This window comes from Natator depressus, chromosome 6 (assembly GCF_965152275.1).
Source record: "Natator depressus isolate rNatDep1 chromosome 6, rNatDep2.hap1, whole genome shotgun sequence".
Taxonomy (NCBI): Eukaryota; Metazoa; Chordata; order Testudines; family Cheloniidae; genus Natator; species Natator depressus.
The window spans coordinates 18,704,258-18,716,330 of NC_134239.1; the positions used below are offsets into that span (position 1 = coordinate 18,704,258).

At 43.9% G+C, this 12,073-nt stretch overlaps 1 protein-coding gene across 2 annotated transcripts in view; it reads right to left on the reverse strand.

The window, feature by feature from the left end:
• Positions 1-2,374: 2,374 nt before the first annotated feature.
• LOC141988760 (NACHT, LRR and PYD domains-containing protein 3-like) overlaps positions 2,375-12,073 on the reverse strand; it is a 63,495-nt gene continuing 53,796 nt past the window's right edge. For both annotated transcript variants that reach the window (XM_074954694.1, XM_074954693.1), the window contains one exon: positions 2,375-2,776. In XM_074954694.1, coding sequence (XP_074810795.1) covers positions 2,692-2,776 — 85 coding nt within the window. In that variant the 3' untranslated portion in view covers positions 2,375-2,691. The remainder of the gene's footprint in view (positions 2,777-12,073) is intronic.

Sequence of the window (12,073 nt, forward strand, 5' to 3'; positions counted from 1 at the left end):
TGCAGTTGACTCCAATGGCAGCAGTATTGGGCCTACAGAGTGGGGGAAATTCCCCAGTAAGGTTTAGTTCGCTCTTCACACCAGCTTTGCTCAGATGCGGCTGTCTGTACACGGGGCCGTGCAGGGGAGAATCACCCAGAGTGTTAGGGTCAAATTCCACCTTGAGTTACTCCCTGTGCAGCCCCTTTGGCTTCTCCAGGAACAATCCTGCACTGGCAGGAAGATCATGGGTCTTGTCCACGTGTAACTTCGATGAGTCAGTGGAGTTGCACGGATGTAACTAAGGGCAGAATTTGGCCCCTGTGTCACAGCAACCTATTGGCTCCATCCTAGTCCTGTAAGAGAGGAATCATTATCATGCAAACCAACCCAGGGTTAGCAGGATAAACTGCTGCAGGGCCTACTCCAATTGCTATAAACTCACATACTGAAAAAATCCAATGTATGGCTCCTGAGCTAAGTTGCCCTTGGTATGGAAGGGAACAAAAGCGTGTTTCCTCAGAGAGCTGAAACTTTTTAAAAATCATATCTAATGCACTTCACGAGTGCAAGAGTAATGAGAAGCATTTGGAAATGGTGTGTGTGACACCTTCTCTGTATTCTTATTACTAGTCCCTCCAAGTACCTGGTGGCAGACATGGCCTATCAAAATCCACCTCCACATGCCTGGGGTGGGGGGGGGGGGGGGGAAGAACTCATGCTTTATGACCAAAAACTTCTCCAATAGTCCTGGGTCTGTCCCTAAAGCATCTCACCCCTCTGCATCATTTTCAAGAATTTCCAAAAAACTGTGTAAGACTGTATTGTAGGAGAACACTGTGCAAGTGCCCACTCAGAGGGTAATGGATCTTCATCTGCATAGTCACAGTGTGTGAACTAGTTTAGAACTTTCTGAAAAAGCCAGGAGCACCCAAAGAAGTTTAAAAAAACACTGTCATTTTTTCCCACACAGCTGTCACGGATAAGAAACAGAAACCATGAAAAAATGTCTGGCTAACACCTCTGAGAACTTCCCTAGTTCTAGAGAACGGGAGAATTCTTGTGCATTAGCACACACAATGGCAAGAAACACAAACTTTAAAGTGGAACAATATTTCTTGATTCATGATCTTTATTGGACTCCTGCAAAGCTGACACAGAAATGTACATCCAGGATAAACAAGTGTTGCAGATAGATACAGATAATACTGACTTAATAGCTGTGGAATCGTGTAAAACTACAAACCATTTGTAGAGACCCAAACAGTGTCTGAGCTATCGGAACAGAATGACAATTCCCCTCTGGATCCAAAGATGGTTCCTGAGTTTCCCTGCTGAACTCACAAAGACTGAAAAGGGAGGTTCCCAGACTCCTCCATCTCATGATCCCACATCTCCCCCTCCCCTAGGTCCTGGCCCCCTTCCCGCTACCTTTCCCCCAAAGGTCAGACCAAGCGTGGAACAAATCCAGCTCCTACTCCTGAGTCTCACGCTCAGGCAGGAGGGCTGGCTTTGACAATCTCTACCTAGTCCCCTACCCCAGATGCTGAAATAAGCTGCTGGAGTCACTGGGCGTGGGGCATGGGGTCCCCCTCCCTGGCTGCTGTCCTAGCGAGTGGCAGGGGAGTCAAGCCAGAGCCACCTTGGTGCAATGGCTCCCACTCATCAACCTACCACAGTGATACTCAGACTGTGGCTCGCAAGCTGCAAGTGGCTCTTTGATGTGTCTCCTGCGGCTCTTTGCAGCACGTGATATTAAAATACTGGGTGATTTAATTATTAACCAATTTAAGTCATTAACCAATCAGGATGCTTTTACTATATCATTAATCAACGAAGTTATCAACTTGCACTAAGTTATTAACTTATTTGGTGTGAGTATATATATATGTAAACTATATCAGAGGTATAAATACCAGAGAGGGAGAGGAATTATTTAAACTCAGTACCAATGTGGACACAAGAACAAATGGATATAAACTGGCCACTAGGAAATTTAGATTAGAAATTAGACGAAGGTTTCTAACCATCAGAGGAGTGAAGTTTTGGAATAGCCTTCCGAGGGGAGCAGTGGAGGCAAAAGATCTATCTTGCTTTAAGATTAAACTCGATAAGTTTATGGAGGAGATGGTATGATGGGATAACATGGTTTTGGTAATTAAATATTCATGGTAAATAGGCCCAATGGTCTGTGATGGGTTATTAGATGGGGTAAGATCCGAGTTACCCGGGAAAGAATTTTCTGTAGTATCTGGCTGATGAATCTTGCCATATGCTCAGGGTTTAGCTGATCGCCATATTTGGGGTCGGGAAGGAATTTTCCTCCAGGGCAGATTGGAAGGCCCTGGAGGTTTTTCGCCTTCCTCTGTAGCATGGGGCACGGGTCACTTGCTGGAGGATTCTCTGCACCTTGAAGTCTTTAAACTACGATTTGAGGACTTCAATAGCACAGATATAGGTGTGAGGTTTTTTTGTAGGAGTGGTGGGTGAGATTCTGTGGCCTGCGTTGTGCAGGAGGTCAGACTAGATGATCATAATGGTCCCTTCTGACCTAATATCTATGAATCTATGAATAAATATTTCCCATCATACTGTTTAAATATGAATAGTATTACAGTAAATGAAACAATGAATTCAAACTCCTGTGGTTCTTTTGGGTAATGTTCATCCCTAATTTGGCTCCTGATCCACTGAGGTCTGAGTATCACTGACCTACCATATGTACAGCTCAGGTTTTATCTTTTTGACAGCATACAGCTCTGGATGTTTCTCTTCGCTTAGATCGAAACAGTTCACTCTGTGGGGAAAAGCAAGAAAGAAAAGAAGTGTTAATTCTCAGTGCAGACACAATCAATTTTTCTCCATGTTCACTGAAGGTAGGATAAGAAGTAATGGGCTTAATCTGCAGCCGGGGACATTTAGGTTAGCGATTAGGAAAAACTTTCCAACTTTAAAAAGCCTGCTCCTAAGTGACCAGAGGCGTTTTGCAAGGTAGTTCTGCAGGTGAAGGAGGAGCGATTATGTAACCCTTGGCATAAGTTTGTTGTCTGTAGTGTGTGTGTTTGTGGTGTGCTTGCTGCTTGACTGAAATATAACGTGTGGTCTGTTTATTTGGGGGACCGTGGGCTGACCGTTTTTGTGCTGAGCCTAGTGGCCTGCTAGGCAAGGCTGAGAGCTTCTTAACAAGGCTTTGATCCCTAAGCCCTTTAGCACCCATCAACCCTTAACCAGGGGGCAGGGCGACTCAGGAAGACCAGGGCTTTAAAAAGCCCACTCACTCGTAAGTGACCAGAGGTGCTAGTGAGCAGGAGTGGCTAACAGGGGAGTTTTGCAAGAGAGTTCTCCAGGGCGAGTGGGGGGAAAGCTAGATAAACTTAACATTCTTTAAACTTTAAGCTAAAAACACCCCCTGATAAAAACAAAACACCAACAAAGGAATGAGCTTCAGGAGTAAAAAGAGAATACAGGCAGAAGTCCAGCAACAGAGTGGGGGCTGTCCAGTTTACTGCACCCAATGCAGCATGTATGATTACCTGCCCTATGGACAGGTGGTGTATGTGTGCATTCGGTGCAAGAAGCTCCTGGCCCTCAGAGACTGTTTACGGACTTTGGAGACCAGGGTGGCTGAGCTGGAGGAGCTAAGGGAGACAGAGAGGTACATAGATGAGACTTTCCGGGACACAGTAGAACGGTCCCACCCCCAGTCTGACAGCCTCTGTGCTGTTGAGGAGGATGAAAGTCTCAGGGGAGGAGAACACCCAACTGGAGCAAAGGGAAATGATCCCACTGTTGGGACCCTCCTTCCAGATGATGATGTGGTATCCTCTCACATGGACGATACCTCTCCAGGGAAGGGAACTCCAGTTATTAGGAAGAGACAGGCATTAGTAATGGGCGATTTGATCATTAGAAACATAGATAGCTGGGTTTGCAATGACCAGGAGAACTGCATGGTGACTTGTCTGCCTGGTGCAAAGGTTGCGGATCTCTCGAGGCATCTAGATAGGCTTATGTGTCGTGCTGGGGAGGAGCCGGTGGTCGTGGTACATGTAGGTACCAATGATATAGGGAGGAATAGGAGAGACGTCCTGGAGGCCAAATTTAGGCTGCTAGGTAAGCGATTGAAGTCCAGGACCTCCATGTTAACATTCTCTGAAATGCTCCCAGTTCCACGCTCAGGGCCAGTTAGACAGGCAGAGCTGCAGGGTCTCAACGCGTGGATGAGATGATGGTGTAGGGAAGAAGGGTTTAGATTTATTAGGAACTGGGGAAACTTTTGGGAAAGGGGGAGACTATACAGGAAGGATGGGCTCCACCTAAACCAAAATGGAACCAGATTGCTGGCACTTAACATTAAAATGGTCATAGAGCAGTTTTTAAACTAAGGGCTGGGGGAAAGCAGACAGGTGCAGAGGAGCACGTGGTTTGGACAGAGACATCCCTTAGGGGAGGATCTATTAATGGAGATTGTCTATGTCCTAGTAAGGAGGAGAGGATGAAAGATGATAAAAATACAGGTAGGATCTGATGAGAAACAGCCAAATGAAAAAAAGTCCCATTCAATTACATCATGTAATGGCAGACAGCTAAAAAGTGACAAGTTTTTAAAGTGCTTATATACCAATCTAGAAGTCCAAATAATAAGATGGGTGAACGAGAGTGCTTTGTATTAAATGAGGATATTGATGTAATAGGCCTCAGAGAAACTTGGTGGAATGAGGATAATCAATGGGACACAGTAATACCAGGGACAAAATATATCGGAAGGACAGAACAGGTTGTGCTGGTGAGGGAGAGGCACTATATGTGAAAGACGGCATAGAATCAAATGAAGTAAAAATCTTAAATGAACCAAACTGTAGCATAGAAATTTCTATAGATAGTAATTGCATGCTCTAATAATAATATAGCAGTAGGGATATCCTACCGACACCTGACCAGGATGGTGATAGTGACTGTGAAATGCTCAGGGAGATTAGAGAGGCTATTAAAATAAAAAACTCAATAATAATGGGGGATTTCAACTATCCCCATATTGACTGGGTACATGTCACCTCAGGAAGGGATGCAGAGTTAAAGTTTCTTGACACCTTAAATGACTGCTTCTTGGAGCAGCTAGTCCTGGAACCCACCAGAGGATCGGCAATTCTTGATTTAGTCCTAAGTGGAGCACAGGATCTCATCCAAGAGGTGAATATAGCTGGACCGCTTGGTAATAGTGACCATAATATAATTAAATTTAACATCCCTGTGGTGGGGAAAACACCACAGTAGCCCAACACTGTAGCATTTAATTTCAGAAAGGGGGACTAGACAAAAATGAGGAAGTTAGTGAAACAGAAATTAAAAGGTACAGCACCAAAAGTAAAATCCCTGCAAGCTGCATGGAAACTTTTTAAAGACACCATAATAAAGGCTCAACTTAAATGTGTAGCCCAAATTAAAAAAACATAATAAGAGAAGCAAAAAAGAGCCACTGTGGCTAAACAACAAAGTAAAAGAAGCAGTGAGAGGCAGAAAGGCATCCTTTAAAAAGTGGAAGTTAAATCCTAGTGAGGAAAATAGAAAGGAGCATAAACTCTGGCAAATGAAGTGTAAAAATATAATTAGGAAGGCCAAAAAAGAATCTGAAGAACAGTTAGCCAAAGGTTCAAAAAGTAATAGCAAAAATGTTAAGTACATCAGAAGCAGGAAGCCCGCTAAACAATCAGTGGGGCCACTGGACAATCAAGATGCTAAAGGAGCACTCAAGGACGATAAGGCCATTGCAGAGACACTAAATGAATTCTTTGCATCGGTCTTCACTGCTGAGGATGTGAGGGAGATTCCCAGACCTGAACCATTCTTTTTAGGTGACAAATCTGAGGCACTGTCCCAGACTGAGATGTCATTAGAGGAGGTTTTGGAACAAATTGACAAATTAAATAGTAATAAGTCACCAGGACCAGATGGTATTCACGCAAGAGTTCTGAAGGAACTCAAATGCGAAATTGCAGAACTACTAACTGTAGTCTGTAACCTATCATTTAAATCAGCTTCTGTACCAGATGACTGGAGGATAGCTGATGTGACTCCAATTTTTTAAAAGGGCTCCAGAGATGATATTGGCAATTACAGGCCAGTAAGCCTGACTTCAGTACTGGGCAAACTGGTTGAAACTATAGTAAAGAACAAAATTGTCAGACACACAGATGAACATAATTTGTTAGGGAAGAGTCAACATGGTTTTTGTAAAGGGAAATCATGCCTCACCAATCTACTAGAATTCTTTGAGGGGGTCAACAAGCATGTGGACAGGGGGATCCATTGGATATAGTGTACTTAGATTTTCAGAAAGCCTTTGACAAGGTCCCTCGCCAAAGGCTCTTAAGCAAAGTAAACTGTCATGGGTTAAGAGGGAAGGTCCTCTCATGGATTGGTAACTGGTTAAAAGATAGGAAACAAAGGGTAGAAATAAATTATCAGTTTTCAGAATGGAGAGAGGTATATAGTGGTGTCCCCCAGGGGTCTGTACTGAGACCAGTCCTATTCAACATATTCATAAATGATCTGGAAAAAGAGGTAAGCAGTGAGGTGGAAAACTCTGCAGATGATAAAAACTACTCAAGATAGTTAAGTCCCAAGCAGACTGCGAAGAGCTACAAAAGGATCTCTCAAAACTGGGTGACTGGGCAACAAAATGGCAGATGAAATTCAGTGTTGATAAATGCAAAGTAATGCACATTGGAAAACATAATCCCAACTATACATATAAAATGATGGGGTATAAATTAGCTGTTACCACTCAAGAAAGATATCTTGCAGTCACTGTTGATAGTTCTCTGAAAACATCCATTCAATGTGCAGCGGCAGTCAAAAAAGCAAACGGAATTTTGGGGATCATTAAGAAAGGGATAGAATCTGGGGGGAGCAAGGGCTGTTATAGCAGAAATAAGGGAGAGACAAGACAGAACTGGGCGTGGAAATCAAATCAGTATCTTAGATGTCTGTATCTAATGCGAGAAGTATGGGGAATAAGTAGGAAAAACTCGAAATGCTAGTAAATAAATACAACTATGACATAGCTGGCATCACGGAGACTTGGTGGGATAATATGCATGACTGGAATATTGGTATAGAAGGATACAGCTTGCTCAGGAAGGACAGGCAGGGAAAAAAGGCAGGAGGCGTTGCCTTATAAATTAAAAATGTATACACTTGGACTGAGGTTGAGATAGAAATAAGAGACAGACTTGTTGAAAGTCTCTGGGTAAATATAAAAGGGGTAAAAACCAAGGGTGATGTCATGGTAGGGGTCTACTACAGACCACCAGACCAGGAAGAAGAGGTGGATGAGGCTTTTTTTAAACAACTAACCAAATCATCCAAAGCTCAGGACTTGGTGGCGATGGGGGACTTCAACTACCCAGACATCTGTTGGGAAAATAACATAGCAGGACACAGATTATCCAAAGTTCTTGGAATGTATTGGAGACCATTTTTCATTTCAGAAGGTGGAGAAAGCTAGTAGGGGGAGGCTGTTCTAGATTTGATTTTGACAAATAGGGAGGAACTGGTTGAGAATTTGAAAGTGGAAGGCAACTTGGGTGCAAGTGATCATGAAATGGTAGAATTCATGATTCTAAGGAATGGTAGGAGGGAGAACAGCACAATAAAGAGAGTGGATTTTGAGAAGGCAGACTTTAGCAAACTCAGGGAGTTGGTAGGTAAAATCCCATGGGAAGCAAGTCTAAGGGGAAAAACAATTGAAGACAGTTGACAGTTTTTCAAAGAGACATTATTAAGGGCACAAGAGCAAACTATCCCATTGTGTGGGAAAGATAGGAAGTATGGCAAGAGAACACATTCAATGATCTAAAACTCAAAAAAGAGTCCTATAAAAAGTGGAAACAAATTACGAAGGATGAATATAAACAAATAACACAAGTATGTAGAGACAAAATTAGAAAAGCCAAGGCACAAAACGAGCTCAAACTAGCTAGGGACATAAAAGGAAGCAAGAAAACATTCTACAAATACATTAGAAGCAAAAGAAAGACCAAGGACAGAGTAGGCCCGTTACTCAATGAGGGGGAAAAGACAATAACAGAAAATGTGGAAATGGCAGAGGTGCTTAATGACTTCTTTGTTTCAGTTTTCACCAAGAAGGTTGGTGGCGATTGGATGTCTAACATAGTGAATGCCAGTGAAAATGAGGTAGGATCAGAAGCTAAAATAGGGAAAGAACAAGTCAAAAATTATTTAGACAAGTTAGATGTCTTCACATCACCAGGGCCTGATGAAATGCATCCTAGAATACTCAAGGAGCTGACAGAGTCGATATCTGAGCCATTAGCAATTATCTTTGAAAAGTCATGGAAGACGGGAGACATTCCAGAAGAATGGAAAAAAGCAAATATAGTGCCCATCTATAAAAAGGGAAATAAGGACAACCTGAGGAATTACAGACCAGTCAACTTAACTACTGTACCCGGAAAGCTAATGGAGCAAATAATTAAGCAATCAATTTGCAAACACCTAGACGACAATAAGGTGATTAATAACAGTCAGCATAGATTTATCAAAAACAAATTGTGTCAAACCAACATGACAGCTTTCTTTGACAGCGTAACAAGCCTTGTAGCTGGGGGGAAGCGGTAGATGTGGTATATCTTGACTTTAGTAAGGGTTTTGATACTGTCTCGCATGACCTTCTCATAAACAAACTAGGGAAATACAACCTAGATGGAACTACTATAAACTGGGTGCATAACTGGTTGGAAAATCATTCCCAAAGGGTAGTTATCAGTGGTTCACAGTCATCCTGGAAGGGCATATCAAGAGGGGTGCCGTAGGAATCGGTTCTGGATCCGGTTCTGTTCAATATCTTCATCAATGATTTAGATAATGGCATAGAGAGTAAGTACACTTATAAAGTTTGAAGATGATACCAAGCTGGGAGGGGTTGCAAGTGCTTTGGAGGATAGGATTAAAATTCAAAATGATCTGGAGAAATGGTCTGAAGTAAACAGGATGAAATTCAATAAGGACAGATGCAAAGTACTCCACTTAGGAAGGAACAATCAGTTGTACACATACAAAATGGGAAATGACTGCCTAGGAAGGAGTACTGTGGAAAGAGATCTGGGGGTCACAGTGGATCACAAGCTAAATATGAATCAACAGTGTAATGCTGTTGCAAAAAAAGAAAGCATAATTTTGGGATGTATTAGCAGGAGTATTGTAAACAAGACACAAGAAGTAGTTCTTCCGCTCTACTCTGTGCTAATTAGGCTTCAACTGGAGTATTGTGTCCAGTTCTGGGTGCCACATTTCAGGAAACATGTGGACAAATTGGAGAAAGTCCAGAGAAGAGCAACAAAAATTATTAAAGGTCTAGAACACATGACCTATGAGGGAAGATTGAAAAAACTGGGTTTCTTTAGTCTGGAGAAGAGAAGACTGGGAGGGGACATGATAACAGTTTTCAAGGATGTAAAAGGTTGTTACAAGGAGGAGGGAGAAAAATTGTTCTTCTTAACCTCCGAGGATAGGACAAGAAGCAATGGGCTTAAATTGCAGCAAGGGCAGTTTAGGTTGGACATTAGGAAAATCTTCCTAACTATCACAGTGGTTAAGCACTGGAATAAATTGCTTAGAGATGCTGTGGAATCTCTATCACTGGGGATTTTTAAGATCAGGCTGGAAACACACCTGTCAGGGATGGTCTAGATCAGGGGTCTCAAACACACGGCCCACAGAGTTATTTCCTACAGCCCGCCATAGCTCCCCTTGCCCCCCATCTCCACCCCCCGCCGAGCGCGCCGTGTCTCCTCTCCTCTGCCTACCTCCCAGTGCGTCCCACCGCCAAACAGTTGTTTGGCGGCGCTTAGGATTTTCCAGGAGGGAGGGAGGGAGGAGTGGCGCGCTCAGGGGAGGAGGCTGAGAAGAGGTGGGGCCGGGGTGGGGATTTGGGGAAGGGGTTAGAATGGGGGCAGGGAAGGGGTGGGAAGAGGCAGGGCCTCATGGAAGGGATGGAGTGGGGGCGGGGCCAGGGACAGAGGGGGGAGCTTTTGTATCTTTGTATGAAAAGGTGTCAGTGATGTGGCCCTCAGGCCAATGTACTAGTCCTCATGTGGCCCTCATGGTGATTTGAGTTTGAGATCCCTGGTCTAGATAATAATTGGTCCTGCCTTGAGTGCAGGGGACTGGAGTAGATGGCCTCTCGAGGTCCCTTCCAGTTCTATGATTCTAAGACAGAAAATATCATGTTGCCTCTATATAAATCCATGTAACACCCACATCTTGAATACTGCATGCAGATGTGTCACCCCATCTCAAAAAAGATATATTGGAGTTGGAAAAGGTTCATAAAAGGGCAACAAAAATTATTAGGGGTATGGAATGGCTTCCATATGAGGACAGATGAATAAGACTGGGACTTTTCAGCTTGGAAAAGAGATGACTAAGCGGGGATATGATTGAGGTCTATAAAACCACGACTGGTGTGGAGAAAGTGAATATGGAATTGTTATTTACTCCTTCCCATAACACAAGAACTAGGGGTCACCAAATTAAATTAATAGGCAGCAGGCAGTTAATAGGCAGCTAAAACAAACAAAAGGAAGTATTTCTTCACACAACGCACAGTGAAACTGTGGAACTCCTTGCCAGAGCATGTTGTGAAGGCCAAGACTATAACAGAGTTAAAAAAAGAACTAGATAAATTCATGGAGGACAGGTGCATCAATGGCTATTAGCCAGGATGGGTAGGGATGCTGTCCTTAGCCTCTCTTTGCCAGAAGCTGGGAATGGGTGACAGGGGATGGATCACTTGTTGATTACCTGTTCATTCCCTCTGGGGCACCTGGCATTGACCACTGTCAGAAGGCAGGATACTGGGCTGGATGGATCTTTGGTCTGATCCAATATGGCCATTCTCATGTTCTTAACTAGAAGGATACGTAACTCTAGAATAAGCTTCCAAGAGAGGTTGTGGAATCCCCATCATTAGAGGTTTTTAAGAACAGGTTGGAAAAACACCTGTCAGGGATGGTCTAGGTTTACTTGGTCCTGGGGCTGAACTTACTATCCTCTCACGGTCCCTGCCAGCCCTACATTTCTATGATGGCTGACAGTCCGTCTGAGGCAGAGGGCACTGCACACCTTTGGGTTCTTTATGATTACGACTTATTGCGGTAGCGCCTAGCATACTGAGCAAAATTTTCAAATTTATTTTAGGGGCAGCCTAGCCAAACGAGTGCAGCACGGCGACCCCACACACGAAGTCGCAAAACCACTCACTCAAATTTGGCATGGTCAAGCCTGAGAGGCGCTGTGACCCACTGGTCGTCCAGGAACCAATGACAGGTTAATCTGGTGCTGAGCAGAGGTCAGCTACATTACCCGGAATCTTGTGCATCAGCCATACACGAGCATCAGTGTCTCTCATTCTGTCTTTGAGAGAGAGAGAGAGAGAGAGGCTAATGCACATGTGTGGCTGATGCATATGTAGCTGCAGGAGATAACATTATTAAACTGGGAGTCGGGAGTCTGTTCTTTGTAAGTGGGAGTCTCCCTGACATGCTGGGAAACTTGGTCAGTATGGTGCCTAGGAGCCATTGTCATAGGCTAGGAGCTTATTGTGCTGGGCGCTGCACAAACACAAAACACAAAGACAGTCCTTCCCCAAAGAGCTCACAGTCCCAGCTGCCTGCCAGAGCCACTGCCCTGCCTGCTGCCTTACCCTTGGGGAAGGGGAGGAGAAGCGCTGGTGCAGTCTGTGCCTGGTCTGCTTCCCCCACACCCCCACTCACGCTGTACCACTGTAATGTGAATACTCGCTACGGTGGTGGAAGGGGTTTTTCCATCACTGTAGTAAATCCACCTCCTGGTAGCTAGGTCAATGGAAGAATTCTATCCTGGGAGTTAGGTTTGCTTAACTATGTCTCTCAGGGATGTGATTTTTTCTCACCCCTGAGCAATTTAGGTAGATCAGCCTAAGTTTCAGGTGGAAGCCAGGCCTCACTGCTATCTGTACCTTTAAAATATTTGGGCTGGGTGTTTGTGCGGATTATAAATGGTACTTTCGTACTTTTCTTTGGGTCTTTCACTC